The following is a 16,453-nucleotide window of genomic DNA, read 5'->3' on the forward strand; positions in this document are numbered from 1 at the left end:
GTTAGTTAATTTTCTTTCTTTAGTGAGTACACATATATATTATATATTTTATTAAGTATATGTGCTCATTTCCTTAATGAACAATAATGGGAATACAGAATTTATGATCCTGGCCTTGAACACCCCCTCCCTGGAAGTGTTCAGGGCCAGGTTGGATGGGGCTTTTAGCAACCTGGTCTAGTGGAAAAGTGTCCCTGCCCATGGCAGGGGGGTTGGAACTAGATGATCCTTAAGGTCCCTTCCAACCCAAACCATTCTATGATTCTATGATCTCATTTCTTTATAATGTGTCCTTCTGTCCCAAATGTACATAGTATTAAGCAATACCTGAAATGCTTATTTGTGATACAGCTTTTAAATAACCTGGCTTAGTGGCAATTATGTGTGAAAGTGTGATGAAAACTTCTCACAATGCTATGTCATACAAATCTAAGAACTACTTTTGACTAAGCACAGGTAGGGTTTTTTTCTGGAAAAAGTGTAGTCAAAGGGCAAGATACTGCTTTTTTCCTCTTGGAAAAGACAAAATGAAGACAAGGAAAATAGCCAAAGTTTGTCTTTCATCTCTTCAGTCGATCTTAGCAGAACTCTTGCTATCTGATCATCAAAGATGCAGCTTCATAAAAGATTTGGCATAGGGTCATGCAAGACAGAAGAAAATTATAAATAACTCTGAAAATGAGCAGCTCAAAGCTGCTGGTAAATTGAAGGTAGTATTATCTTCCCCTTATGTATGGTTGTGCAAAGAATTGTATTTGATATCTGAGGAGCGAAAAACTTCACTTTCTATATGAGACCGTTTGAGAAATGAGGTCCCATCATAGATCAGAATTTGTTTTTTGTACACTTTGCCCTGCTGATTTAAGCAGGAAGAATCAGGAAACTCAGATTTGGAACTGTTCTTGTTTCCAACATTAAGTGTTTTATGACCTTGTATACATTTCTTAGCCTGTCTTTATCTTTCCAGGGACAAATTCTGTTTTGTTGTTTTCAACTCAGTACAGACAAACACAGACTGTTTCCTGAAGATGTGGCTAGATGGAGTCAAAGGTACTTCTGGCTTAGGTCTGGAAGGGATGTCCTTATAAGTGGTTTTTGTGGTATTACATTGGGGCTGCAAGAGGATGAGTGAGGGCCTCATGTCTCTTCCTAGGAAATTCCTGATGTGGGAGGTAGGACACGCGAAACAGCAGAATAGGGTGTTCCCAAGCAACCAGGACCTCAGATCACTGCAGCCAAGACTTCTGAGAATGTCAGTAACTTCATGCTTGGCATACTGATTTAATGAAGCAGCACAGGCAAGCCAGCCTTCCAGTTTCAACTGCCTTTGTCATGGCCCATAATATTACTGAGCGATTAGAATACGTGCACTTGCATGGGCAGTTTACAAATATAACCAGGAAAACCAGGAGGGCTGGTGGCAGTGCTGTTATTTTGGAAGTAAAGCAAAACTAAGTGATGTGGCCCTCTCTCCCCCTGAAATAAAGCCAGAAAATCTTAGATTTGCATCAACACTTGACATTGGTTGTAGTAGATTGTAAAGCATGAGTATTCCCTTCCTTTCCCTTTTTGTCTCAGTCTTTCACAGCTCTTCTTCCAAAGCCCAGCTTCTTGTTTTGGAGGAGTCCATCTGCTGCTCTGGCACACACTGTGCTCTCAAGGCAAGGACTGCATAGACATGGGATGGTGCTAGTGGCATTTCAGATGGCAGTGGTGGGATTTTCCTTTGGGCAGACAGACTGCAAACCCCGGTATGGCAGCCTGAGCTGCACAGGCTCAACTGTGACGTTCCCTGCCACACTCTTTGAAAAGGAGTTCCCAAATTACTGACTTCTGGTGGGAGAAGGTCTTTATTTCTTGCTAGTTATAGAACTAAAGAATTATTGATGTATCTGAAAGAAATTACACATTCAGAAGAAAATAACTGCATTGCAGATCCTGGGAATAAGTGTCTTTTTCTTTTCTCCACAGACAAATTTGGGCTCATCCCATTCATAAAGAACTTGCAGTTCACAAGCTCAGGATTGAAGGGAGAAGAGTTACGGATGAATCAGCCAGGGCAAGAACAATGTCTGCAGTGAGATGAGGGCACTGGCAAGACAGCACTGTAGGGGAGTCTGCAGAGTCTTGAGACTCTTCAGTGCCAGACTGAGCTTACAAAACTCCTTTGAGAATTAACTTGTTAACACAGTTATGTCCAGCATGCAGTATGACAGCTCCTGCTCCTCATATACCAGGAAGCTGAGTATCTCAAGTTGTCCCTAGCACTTGGAAATGGAAACAAGCCAGGCTTGCTTGGAGGCAATGGGAAAAGTCATCTTTACTTTTTCCAGTGTTGAGTGATGTCACCCACGAAGTAGCCCAGAATGTAGGAATGGAAACATCTACTGGGGAAAGATTCTGGCAAAGAATCCTATTAAAAATTTAGGTCCTCACAGCACTGGATGGATTACTCACTCCTCTGGGCAAAGTCCAACTGGCGGCCGGTCACTAGCGGTGTTCCCCAGGGCTCAGTTCTGGGGCCGGTGCTGTTCAATATCTTTATAGATGATCTAGACATAGGGATTGAGTGCACCCTCAGTAAATCTGCAGATGACACCAAGCTGGGTGGGAGTGTCGATCTGCTGGAGGGTAGGAAGGCCCTACAGAGGGATCTGGACAGGTTAGTTAGATGGGCCGAGACCAACGGCATGAGGTTCAACAAGACCAAGTGCCGGGTCTTACACTTTGGCCACAACAACCCCATGCAGCTCTACAGGCTGGGAGAAGAGTGGTTAGAAAGTGGCCCAGCAGAAAGAGACCTGGGGGTGCTGATCGACAGCCGGCTAAACATGAGCCAGCAGTGTGCCCAGGTGGCCAAGAAGGCCAATGCCATCCTGGCCTCTATTAGGAATAGTGTAGCCAGCCGGTCTAGGGAAGTGATCGTCCCTCTCTACTCGGCACTGGTGAGACCGCATCTTGAGTACTGTGTTCAGTTCTGGGTCCCGCACTTCAAGAAAGATGTTGAGGTGTTGGAGCGAGTCCAGAGGAGGGCGACCAAGCTGGTGAAGGGTCTGGAGGGTCTGACCTATGAGGAACGGCTGAGGGAGCTGGGGTTGTTTAGCCTGGAGAAGAGGAGGCTCAGAGGTGACCTTATTGCAGTCTACAACTACCTGAAGGGAGGTTGTAATGAAGTGGAAGTTGGCCTCTTCTCCCGGGCAGCTAGCGATAGGACAAGAGGACACAGCCTCAAGCTTCTCCAGGGGAGGTTCAGGTTGGACATTAGGAAGAATTTCTTTTCAGAAAGGGTTATTAGACATTGGAATGGGCTGCCCAGGGAGGTGATGGAGTCACCATCCCTGGAGGTGTTTAAGAAAAGACCAGATGTGGCACTTAGTGCCATGGTCTAGTTGACAGGGTGGTGTCAGGGCAACGGTTGGACTCGATGATCCCTGAGGTCTCTTCCAACCTGGTTGATTCTGTGATTCTGTGATTCTGTGGGTTTTGCGGGTTTTGCTTTCTTTCACTGAATATTTAGGATTTATCTTAGACTTCTGGAAGAGCTTTTTAGGAAATCCCACCCTATCCTCAATATTTTGGAGTGGATGAAGGCAGGTAGCCCTGGCACTTTATCTTTAGAGTATAGTCTGCTGAAGAAGGGCACAGCTCTGCTCACCCAAATACACACTATTCTTGTTTTATTTTCTAGGGAATGTGTTGGCCTCATCTGGCCCTGTTTTGCTTCTGGTACTTTTCCTTGCTGTGATGGAATGAATTCATTGGCTTTGTGTCTTTGGTGTTTGTGTCCAGGTTATTTTTTTCATTACACTTTGTCAGTATGTCTTGTTTATTTAATGTACCTGTGTTTCTGTTGTAAGTTTTCTCAGTTCTTGTTCACCCTTTAGCCACAGGTATGCCAGAGTGTGGCATGCAGGGCATCTGGGCACTGGGACACCAGCAGAGAAATTTCTCAGAAAGCCCCATGAGAAGAGCTTTTCTCAGAGGGTGAGGGGAGAGCACTGGCAAGGAATGGGTGTTGAAGAGCTATCTTCCTTTACAACAGGGTTTTTATGTGAAGAATCAGTAGGAAAGTCTAGCCTGATCTCTGTGCCAACTGACAGCTCAGGCATTGTATACCAAGGACAGAGAGACAGAAAGTCTGGGGAAAATTTTTTTTGTCATTTTTGAAAGAACAAAAGGTATTTAAGAGAAGGCTGTGATATTTTCAGCCCAACAGGCAGAAATAGGGCTGAAATAGTATGCATGGTGACCATTGCATGTGTGGGCAATGTAGTTATGTATGAACTCTCACAACACAATGAAGCCCACTGTTTCCAGTGACAATGCTGTTAGCAGAGCTCCCTCTTTAGCAGAAGCTATGCAGTACACTGCATGCCACCTTAATGTGCACAGGGTTTAGGAAGCTTGTACCTAGGTGAACATATGACATTTGTGATCTCATACCAAAGCAGCCCAATGCATGCTCCATGAGCATGCTGTGAAATTTATGGGCATATCCAAAAAAAGTTTATGGATTGATATTCCCAGAGACAGCAGGGAATATGCAGCACTGGCTACAGTGCAGGTCAGTACCTGTATACTGGACTGCCCCAAATCAAAGGTGCCCTGTTTTCTAAACATATCATTCAAGCCTGTTAATCCACCAGGGTCAGCCTTTTTCTGTTCACATAATTATGACCTCCACTGAAGATTCATATGTGACCAGCATCTCAGGCTTTTGTGAAGTTCAAGAGATCACAAAGAGCAAAGCCATGTATGTCAGCTGTGATGGGAGCATGTGACTGGTGACGTAAGCTCTGAATTTCCCCACCTCTACATGCTTTCCAAAGAACTCACTGAGATTGGGTTGTCCAGACTTCAGAGGCTGATGGCTACTTTCTTGAACACTAGGATGGCAGTATGGAGACATTGTAGCTAAAGTGATGCCAGGTTCTTGCCATAGTCTGTTGAAGATGGCCCACTGCATGCGGATGTTCTGTACTTGCGGTTGATTGTACTAGTGTAGAGGAAAATTATGTGTCATGGGCATTCTCCTCCAGAAGTGGCATTTCTCCATGATAGAGACTGCAGGTTATGACCCTGTCTGCTGTGAGGGATTGTCTGCAGCCACCGCCAAAGACAAAAACTGCTCAAGCCTCTGGCCCATGTTATGCATAAACTCTTGTAGTGTATAATATGTTGGGTGATAGATACTGAGTGGTTGGTTGGCTTGGTCAAAGCTTATGGTCCAAGAAAGTGCTGTTGTGCGAAGGTGCAAAAGCCAAAGATATCTGGTTTTGCCCTTGCTAAGTGAGTGAGGACAAAATTAATGTTCTGTTGGCAAATGAGAGCCAGCAGTGTGGATTCACTTTGGCAAGAGTGACTTGGTTTGGCAAATTGAAGACCAAACCCAGTCCTAGCTATATAAAGATTATAGAGATGCAGTCTAAAAAATTACCTGCTTCTTGAGAGGTTCCTGGCAGTAAAAAGTTCCTTTCTTCAGGCTTTCCCTCAGTTCAGTGTAGAACTAGGGGTTTTAGATCATCACTAGCAGTGATAATCACAGTACTGACTTTTCTGGACCTACCTAATAATTTTAACTTCTCAGTATGCAGTTGGCCTGGACAGTGGGTTTTTTTTACAGATATTTTTTTATTTTTATTCTTCATAGCAACCTTGCATGTGTGTTATTGTAGCTGAATAGATGCCCAGGGCACATAATCGTTCAATACAGCAAGCTAGAAATATAAATATATTTCCTCCATGAAGTAGAGAAAGAAGTATCATTTCTTAATGTCTGATACAGAGGAGTCAATCCTCTTTTGCATTTCCCCACATAGCCCTTCTATAAGCACAAGACAGAGAAGTCCTGCCAGCAATGCTGTGAATAGTTTGATGGTGTAGCTCTTTCTCAGGAATGTGCATTGCAGGATAAAGGACAAACTACACTGGCCTAAATATTGCAGGGTAGTTCACATCGGTTCATCTGATACAAGTCATGTCAAGTTAAATGAAATCCTCAGCTGCTTCTCTAATCCCTAGGACACTGGGGCAATGCTGTACTGTCACAAGAAGTGAACTGAACTCTAACCCAGACAAGCTCAGTTTATAATAACTCCAAAAGCATGTATTGAATATTTTGCTGTGTTCCAGTATCATAGGTCAAAAATACAACTGAGCGCTAATTATGCTGTTTAATGCAGCCATTTCAAAAGTCTATTTCTAACCTTTTTCATTGGTTTCACATTTTCTTATTCTATTAGCAGCCCATTTTCTGCTCACTTCCCTCCCTATTTGACATTTCAGAATGAATAACGAAGCTGGTTTTTAAGTGCATATGCATTTCCTCAAGGAAATCAGGGCTTGAGCGCACACATTGGTCTTTGCATGCGTGCTGATGAAGCATGCATAAAAATATGTCTGCCTTTGCTTGCATACATGCCAAAGTCTGACCTTCCATGCTTTGAACTCTTGCTCCAAAATGCAAATGCATAATTCAAGAGGACTGAAGCATAATAGTGTTGAGCATGACTTCTGGGTACATGGTTCCCATAGCAAACTATACACACTTGAATTACATTTCTAAACTGTCCGTGCACCAGGAGATGTGGGTTCCTCAGCATGAGGACAAGGAAAATCAGTGCGCCCAACAGCGAGGGTAGTCTGCACGGGCCAGCAAACAAGCAGTGAGGACTGTGTTCTTTCTGGAGATCTTCTTAGCTAAAGTGAGAACATTTACCTCCATGTGAATTTCAGATATGAAGGTGAGATAGGTGGGAGAAATCACCTTTGTGGGTCTCGAGACTATATGCATGAAAGAAGCACTGTAATGAATTGCCTTTCTGAAGTAAATCATTCTGGATACGTGCCAAAGTGGGCCCTGTAAAAAAGTCCATCAGGTTCAGGTACTGACGGGGGAGATGGTAGCTAAGCAAATGTTTCAGGGATAAGCGGGCTTGAATGTTGCTTAGCTCTAATTCAGTCTAATATGCCTCATTTGTTTCTTTCTGGCCCAGATGCTGGTAATACACTCAAGGGATACTGTTATGGTGCCAACCACAGTGTTGAATATAACTGAATTTATTTATTAAGAATAAAAATAAATATTCAAAGGTAAAGGTGGTATCAATCAAGTCATTTTGTGTCTCATTATATTGTGAAGAAGCACAGCCCATCGTGCCACAGAAGAATGATGTTTAGGAGTCCAAATGTGTACACTGCTGCTTATGTGCATTTGTTTTCCCTTCCTGCACAGGCACAGCCAAGGCTGAGGTATCAAAAGAAATGCCTACAGACTGGTAGCCTGTGACTATTGGTGTACAGATTTTCTTTTACTCTTCTGACCATTTGTCCGATTTGGAAGTGTCAGGATAAATATTCTTCACATTGTTTTACAGCCCTCGGTAGCTGAAGGAAATGAGACTTTATTGCTGTAGAAGAAAACTCCACCCTGCCACAATTATTTAGTTGTGTGCATGCATTCAGATGTTGATATGTCCCTGTTATAGCACAGATTTACTGACAGCTACGGCTGCTGGGAGAAGCCTTGCTCCCCCTCAAATTACCAGCTAAATTTGCTGGCTTCCATGGAACCAGGAATTCAATCAGTCATCCCTGCCAACTCTGAAGGATATCACCAAAGTGCTGCTGGAAATGATGCAGAGCTATTTTGGGGGGATAGCTTAGAAAGATATTTTCTTAAATACCATATTGCAAAATTGAATGAATTAGCCAAATGTGTCTTCTGGAATTCTCATAGCATTCATATGGAGGTTTTATTACTTCTGTAATTCACTCTTCACTGACTTCTCAGAAATGCCATAAGATGTGTTGAAAACTTGTACAAAGGACATCTTAGGAGACGCAAAGCAAAATCTTTCTGCAACCCTCAGAATTTCTTAAAGACTAATTTGGTGCAATGAAAATTTCTTTCATACAGACTTGTTTCTATATAAAAATTAGACTTCACAGTTAGTGTCCTATAGCTCTTACAGCTGAGAAAAGACTTTTCAAAGGTTCTAATGTCTTTAGTGCCTTAGAAAATGTTCTCTCAAATTGTTCATTTGAATTTGGCCTGGATCATACAGTCCTTGGTACATTATTATCGTTTACTTCTTTCTTATTTTACTTAATTGTTTGCATCTTCAGTGAAAAATATGGAATGAAGAGCAAGACTGATGATAACACTCCAGCCTAATTTTTCAACATGCTTAGTACTAGCTACCAAATTTCTTTTTACTGAGGATACAGCTGACTGCTTTCTTATTTTGAATTAAATTATTTGTTTGCACACTTAATTTTCTTCAATCTCTTTTCATCAGTGGAAAAGTGCTAATAAAGTGCTAGTTGACCATTAGAAGAGAAATAAAATAGAATGATGTATCTTCATTACTATCATATTCTCTCTGAACTGTTTTTTTTCCCTTGCAGGACGGTTCTGTTTACCCTGACCTCTGTAGTTGTGCTTGTCATCACTACTGACTGGATCAGCTGGGACAAGCTGAATCGTGGATTTCTGCCAAGTGATGAGGTCTCAAGAGCCTTCTTGGCTTCTTTCATCTTGGTGTTTGACCTTCTTATTGTCATGCAGGTACACTGTCCTATTGTTTCATTCAAGGCTGAGGCTGCCTAGTCATTTTTTTTCGTCTAGGGCAAATGGTGTTTAGCTGAGACTACATAAAGGTAAATAAATGTTTAGTTTGCAATCGCTATTAGTAGAGGCATTTTATAACACCATTCTCAGTGACTTTGCGAAAAGCCTGCTGGCCTTTTATTGTGAAAACTGCTGATTTCTTTTCTTGGACTACCAGGTAAGAACTGCATGACTTTCAAAATTAGAAGGTGTTTTCTGCAAAAATGACATCAGAAAAAGAAATGGAAGCTAGTTCTTCTGTTAGGAAGGTGAAAGAAATTCAGTCAAACGAGAAAGAAATACTTCCATATTTCAAGCATTTACAATATTATATATAGACACATTATATCATTCTAATAGAGGAACATTAGTATTTGCTATTAAGATTCCACCTTCCACTTTCGCATGAAAATTTTGTTACTTTGATGGCAGATCCTTGTACTGTAATGTCTTCTGCCAGCAAGGTTAACTGGGGAGATGATTCCCTGTAGTCTGCCTGATGTCTGCTCCTTTGAATCTAGCTGTTAAGAAAGGAATCTGGGTCATAAGTATGTGGCCAAAAACCTCCTTGATGTGACACTGTGCTTTACCCTTTGCATTTGTCTGTGGTTTGACCCTTGTGTGAGTAACTCACCCAATGCTCTGTGAAGAATTAGGTCATTTGGGCTGAGGCAAGGAAAAGGAGCATTGATGGCCTGAGTGAATTTTGCTATTAGTCCTAGACATGTTAGATTGTTGAACTGAAGTTTAGCAAAGAATTTGAGAACTGATGTGTCCTTTCTCTCCAATATATTACTAACTTACTCTGCTAGCAAAGACCGTTTCCGAGACACTTCGTTCCCTTTAATGAGATATCTATTGTTTGAGTAATTATCATAGAGGTAACACTGTGGTGGCACTCAGAATTTATCACTGCTGTACTAGGACATTAAAGCTGCATAAAGTCCTATAGTTCAGGTTTGTTTCCCAATGTCCACCACTGTTCAGTGCTCACTGCAGTACATGGTTAGAACAAGGAGGATAAGAAAGGGAGTACTGTTTTTCTAGTAAGATTTCTGGTGCTTTCTTTTCTCTCCCTGTGCATCTTACATTTTGTTTGCTGTTTCAAAAAGATTCAAGAGAATGTATAATAAATGATTGTACTTCATAAGGCTGTAATGAAAGCAAGAATGAAAATACACTATGTGTCAAGCTATACTGAATTTGATATTGTATGCAGGGTAGAGAAACAGAGTTGTCTTCATACCAAGTAATTATTAAATCATCCTTTTGATTTTGAAAAATGAAGTTCCAGTACTTTGACCTTGGAGCTGCTGAATATAGGGAACAGTTTTATTTGAAGCAGCCCGTCCTGAGCACTATTTCATATTTTTACAACACAAAGCAAGAGGCTCTTTTTAATTGAATTTTTGACTGATGTTTGTGTGATGGAGATATTTATTTATTTAAAGTTATTTGGACTGTGCAGCTAAGTTGGCATGTTTTATTTACAATGTAGTTCTAGCATCATTGCATTGCTACTTCAATAAAGTCAAGTTGAGACAGAAAAGTAGTGTCTGTTTCACAGATTTTTTTTCTCACTTAACAAGCTTTAGCAACAAACTGGTAAAATTAGAAAAAAAAAGAAAAAATGCTTAGTATTAAGTAATTTCTGTTTGAGGCTTGTGCTAACTAAGAGCACAGATGAAGTCTCATCTAATTTTTGAGCACAGGCATTTTCTGTCCCTCTGAATGGTAGCATTAATACTGTGTTTAGCAACAAGAGAAAACCAGTTGGGTTTGGAAAACCATTCTCAATGCTGTGCAAAATAATCACCTAATTGTAAAGGATACCTTTGCCTTCTTAGTATTATTATAATTTAATATTTGTCTAAGCCCGATGTAGAACACAAGAAAGAAAGAAAGGACTGAGAGGTCCCTGCCCTGAAGAGCTACCTTTTTTTCAATAGATGTAACCCAGACAGACATGTGAAGAGGAGAACACAGACAGCTGAACCTTATACAGACAGTTATACGTGAGTGATACTAAAGGGTACGTGCACTTCTTAGCTTTGGTTTCCATCCTGCAACAATCCCTGGCTGCCTCCCAGCCCTGCTCTCCTTCTAGTGTGCAAAGGGTCCTTCAGTCTGAGCAATTCATCCAATATTCAGGGGACGGGTCAGGGAGAAAAGCACAGATGAGAGACAGAGTAGAAGACAAAGGGTTGTGTCTGAAATGTAAATGTGAAAGTTATGACTGCAAAAATATGAAGACAAACTGAGAAAATAGATCATGGAGAAGGCTGTGGAACTACAACAAGACCTCATGGATACTGTGGCTGGCTTCTGGCTAGGCTGTGTTCCTACCTGTTCTCCCAGCCTCAGTGTGACACATCACCACATCCACCCTCCTTGGAGTGAAGAAAAGGGACCCTAACTGCCTGTTTTAGATGGCTGCTGTGTATACATCTCCACCTGATTTTGATCACTGTCTCCTTATAGTCAATGGAGAGATCAAGGTATAGTTGGGGTGTTTTTAAACATCTACAGTAGGATGAGATGCAGCAGGCCTTGGAGTTGCACATTTCGCTCCACGGAGAATAAACAGACCCAACATGATTAGCTGAGAGGAACCGTCCCTTAAGTCAGACTCAAAAGAAACTTTATGAGTGTGGAATGGCTCAAGTTAAGAGCTGCAGCTCTGCAAGGATCCTGCTCAGCTATTTCCACAGCTGGTCAAAGGGCCAAAGTAGCATTTCTCTGCTAGTGTTCTATCAATGAGGCTTCTTTAGAGCATGTCTGACTCTTGCAGGCAGGGTGATCTCCACTTCTCCCACTGCTGCCTGGCCATGGTTTGAAAGGAATTTAAGTTTCACTGGATCTAGGACAGGGTATCAGAGACAATACCCATGTTAGTCTGTTTAAGAGGCAGCACAAAGGTCTCTATTCCAGTCCTGGTTGTAAGGACATTTTATCCAATGTAAATACAAACACTGATTTTTTTTTTAAATATAGAGATTGCATATTTTCTTACTGAAAAAGAAAACAGATCAAATTCAGTCCAAGGCAGGTGAGCATTAGTTCATTTTAAAGGACATGCTCTTGTTTATAGTAAGAAAGTAAAAACACTATGTTTGTTATTTTTTCCACAATATGGAAGTGATGAAGTTAGTAATTTTCACAATATAGAATCATATGTGTTTAATTATGCCTACCCTGATAATTGAGATGGCAAGATGCCAACATATGTATATTTCTGGCACCTATAGCATTCACTGCTGTACATGGGCATCATTATATTTTTAGCCTTAGTTTCAGACTGAGTGCAAGACCACACATATTAAAGCTGGATGTGTAGTGATGCTGTTACCATGTAATAGAACTTTTTATTAATTTAATTAAAAATTCTCATATTTAGGTCTCTCTCTCAAAGTTGTATTGGAAAAGCTGTTAATTAAAGGAGTAAATATGAAAAATGAAACTATAATCCCACATTCCAAATACCTCTATTTGAGTAAGTAGACAGCAATTCATGCATTAGCCTATATACTGCTTTTCTTTTTGGTGTCATGTTCTTAGTGACTTTGCTAATGGGTAGGAGCCTGTGGTGGCTGGATTATTAAACCTTATGAGTCCAGGGGAGATGAATTGTTTCATCTCTGTAGTCTCTTTTGTGAGCGTTTACGGGTTTCTCCAGACTTGCGAAAGACTGTGGAGTATTTCAGTGTCACTGTGGAGTTACATGCTGTAGCTGCCTTGCTGAGCACTTTGCAAGTCCCATGGTATAAATTCTTGCAACTCTTATGACTTACTGCAACTTTTTATCTGACAGTACAATCAGATGCAATGTCTGAGTGATTTAAAAGCTACCTGAAAATACTATTTGATTCCAAAAGGAGAATTTATTCTTCAATAACTGAAGAAATTCTGTAGTGGCTGAGTGGAATAAACAGAAGCCAGGAAGTGCTTATGCCTAAGATTCTTTGAGAAAGCTCTTGTACGTGAATCTTTAACCAAACTAGCTAAATAATCCCATTAATACCAAATGGGAATACTCTTATAAATAAAGAGAACAGAATTTTGTCCTTCTGGGTAACTTGAAAGAAATGAAGGTCAAAGAGAGTTCGATAATTAACAACACCCCTTATGACTAGTGCTGGATCTCTGCTTGTGTAGGTATTAGGATACCAGTAGACAGATTTTTCTTTAATAATAACCATTTTTCAAACGTATTTTTCATTATATTTTTGTATGTAAATTGCTTTGACATGTAACTATAGATCACTCCTTGCTACTGCAGTTGAAAATCAACATATTTAATGGGTGGCCTGTCACTTCTTTTTTTCTTTTTTTTCTGCAGAATGTCTGGTCTTCTGTCTTTGGTAGGGTTTTAATAAGAGAATTAGAAGGTTAACAGATTGAAGAAAACCTGTATTTAGGCTCTCGTGTGTTTTTTCTTCTAGTTCTTTGTAATTCCCTGGAAAAAAGTAGTTAATTTAGTTACTTTGTAATGTTAGTTATGTTTTGTGTATGTCATTGTTAAACAGTAACACAGAAACATTATCAGCAAAATGGAACAGACTCTGGTCTTGCTAACAAATGCATAAAGCAGGGACAGTTCCATTTAGTTTTGATTTTGCACTGATGGAGAGGCTTTTTTTCATTAAAATCTAGTACTATGTGTGAGCATATTAAAAGCCACCACCCGCAACATCAAGCGCATAGAATATATGATTTGCTTAGTTAAAGATAGAGTAGAAATATGGTGTTGTCCACACAAAGTGGGTGAAGACTTGATTTTTGGAGGTGGGTATTTTTTTTTTAGAAAATCTACTTAACTTTGCAAACGTAATTCGATTGTGACTTTTAACTGGATTTACACTCAGTAATTTGATAGAATTAATCTACATGCATACAAACGAGAGGAGAATCCTGATTTACACTTCAGCAGAATACACAGGTATAGTAGTTTTTCTTTGAAACAAATAAGCAAGAAATGACTTTATGTTTATAGACAAAGCAACATATACAAAATAATTTCTCATTCCTCTCAGAGCAGATTCTCTCAGCCATACATTTGTTTCAAGAGTGGTATATAATTTTTTTTGTTTCCTAACAAGCAACAGCAAAAAGTACCAACGTATAGTTTGTTCCCGAGGAAGTTATCAAACTTTGAATGAAAATATCTGTCTAAAAACCACCCATTCAGCACAGCAGCTTCTGAAGAAGCGAGCATTTGAATGTCAGGGTACTTTCCATCATACCTTTGCTGGGTTTTGTAACATTTGAAAACACAATAATAAAATACAAATATCTATGTTAGTAAAGTTAGCAAACAACTATTGCATCATCTCTGACATTCAGGATTTCTGTATATGAGGGTTACTATGGTTTTTTATTCATGTACTACTTGCCCTATGCCCCTAGCCATAAGGGCAGGTGACCAGTGACAAGTTTTTCAGAGGAGTCAGGATAGTTGGGAATTCACCTTTAATAAAGCTGATGACAGATCCAGCTCCATTACTGGTGTCCCCAGCCATTACCATATGGCAAGCTTTTACAGGGAGGAGCCATATACCCTGGAATACTTTTTTCAGATATTATGTGGAGTATTTCATTCCGCTCAGAGTACATTGCTCTTCACTAACAGATTTTAGACATGCCTGTCAAACAGCATTACAAAAATGGGTAAGCATTTTGAACACGTGATTGTACTCAGCTAATTGTGCAATGTTTGCCGAAGAACCCTACTGTGAGGGTTGGCTCTGTGGTACTGTACCTACCATGGCCTGCAGATCTCTGAAGGAGAAGGGGACAAGTTCAAGTGAGGTAACTTTGGGAGAAACCTTTCTGTAGCAAGTAATAGTTTTTCCTTGCTGCAAAGTCTCTCATGTAGGAAAGACCTTCCCCTCTATTTTTGTCCTTTCTACGTCCTCATCCTTCTATGGATCATGGAAATGTTCCTTATTAGCACTGATGTAAAACATTCAAAAATAATCCTGAAAAATAAAAATTAATTAGAAGGACTAGAAGGGGACAATTCTTGATCTACAGCTTCACTTTATTTGTACTTACTACAAATTCAAGTGACAGACCTGAGTACATTCCTAAACACTGTTTAAACCAACAAATGATGATGTTTCTCATGCCATTATTGGCACCATGGCATTTCTTCCTAGTGGGTCAAACACAGGTCTTTCTTGCCTATCCTAGAATTGTTCTTTTTTCTTGAATCTGCGTCCACAGCTGCTACTCGTGGATTTATATCTGCATTGAATTTCTCAGTCCCAAAGTGCTTTGTTTCATTTCCCTGAGAGTCACTGGTTTGAGGGGTATCACGTCTTCCCCCTTTCTATTTTGAACACAGAACAGTAGTTCTCCTGAGCTCCACTTTTGTCCATCCCATCAGACATCTGTTTTCTGTCAGCTTTCCTGTATCTTCTTTTTGTGACTGGTATCAAGGGAGTGGGTTATTTCCTGGCTATCCTGTACTGAGAGTGACAAGTTAATGTGGTCCCAGAAATGGCCCTTTTGACAGCTCAGGAACAAGCAGCTAGAAATGGGGTCAGCGTCCCATAGAGTGAAATGTCCCTGTCCCTCTCCTAGCGGGGAAGTGAGGCTCTGAGGAACTGGTGCATGGACCCTCTACACCTCTTTCACGTTGTAGTTTTCTGTGGACAAGGCAAAGAGAGTGGAAATGTAGTGTACTATGCTTATAGATCAGAGAATAAAATGACGCATTTTGAAATCCACTGCTTTTATTTTGAAGGGTAACACCTTTTGAGTTTGATGGAAGTGTATGTAGTGCTTATGTAAAAGGGTGATGAGGGTGGAAAAGTACAGGATTGTTATGTGTAATTAAAACACAGAAGTTTATGCTGGAAAATTTTCAAGATCCAGCTGAATGTATAAATTCCTTTTGAAAATCCCTGAAACATTCCTTCACCCCCTTGCCAGAACCCACTATAAAGCATAGTTTATTTCTTCAACTCTTGCGGTTACTTTGGGACTAAGAAAATGATAAGCAAAATCATTTTCCCCTGAGAAAAGGTGGATGTACCTTGTCCCTTATTGCACATTATATACCCTACCTTTTTAATGAGCTGTCTGGTTTATATTGCAGTGTTTTCATTCTATGCTTGTCTAGTTTGATAACCAGCACCATCATTTTATCATGTGGATTTTGTCAAACAAGATATGTGAAGTACAGTATTTTTGAGTACATTTTGTCCTTTACGCTCGTTGCGGATGGTTAAATCTTACTTGGATGCATTATATTTGTCTCAGGCATTATAGATTCAACTCCAGGGTTTGCTTCAGCTGCTGTAACTTGGTGTATTTGTGCTGACCTGAATCCTATTGTGCCAATTTATACTGGCTGAGGGCTGGGCTCTTTTTTTAGCTCTATGACTCAGTTCCTCATTTGCTGAAAAGGAACAACTGTAGTTCTTTTCTTTCATCAGTTGTCTGATTGTCTGCTTAGCCCCTAAGGTGCTCAGAGAAGGATGCTGTCTGACTTGGTACAGCTTCTAGCATAATCAGGCACCAGTCCCAGCTGGAGCCTCTTGGCTCTGAGATGACTATACACAAAATGAATTAGCTGAAAAAACTTCTCATTTGTCACAGTCATTCCCTTTTACCCTGACAATGGGTACGTGCCATACAAATGACACTGAGGCCCTTCTTTTGCAGTGCAGGTATTTGCCTGACATAATGAAGCAGTTCTCCAAAAGTAGGCTTGGCTTTTTCACACACTGCCCCCTGAAAGCATCATATGCAGCCCAAATGCACAAAAAATGTGGAATTCTGGGAACAAAAAAAGCTGGAAATTGTTTGCAAGTTTTTCACAGGGCTGTTTTCATC

General features: G+C 40.4%; 1 protein-coding gene across 6 annotated transcripts in view; it reads left to right on the forward strand.

The window, feature by feature from the left end:
• TMEM117 (transmembrane protein 117) overlaps positions 1-16,453 on the forward strand; it is a 241,659-nt gene that overhangs the window by 183,076 nt on the left and 42,130 nt on the right. For all 6 annotated transcript variants that reach the window (XM_068400916.1, XM_068400914.1, XM_068400913.1 and 3 more), the window contains one exon: positions 8,410-8,569. In XM_068400916.1, coding sequence (XP_068257017.1) covers positions 8,410-8,569 — 160 coding nt within the window. The remainder of the gene's footprint in view (positions 1-8,409; positions 8,570-16,453) is intronic.

This window comes from Nyctibius grandis, chromosome 5 (genome assembly GCF_013368605.1).
Source record: "Nyctibius grandis isolate bNycGra1 chromosome 5, bNycGra1.pri, whole genome shotgun sequence".
Taxonomy (NCBI): domain Eukaryota; kingdom Metazoa; phylum Chordata; class Aves; order Nyctibiiformes; family Nyctibiidae; genus Nyctibius; species Nyctibius grandis.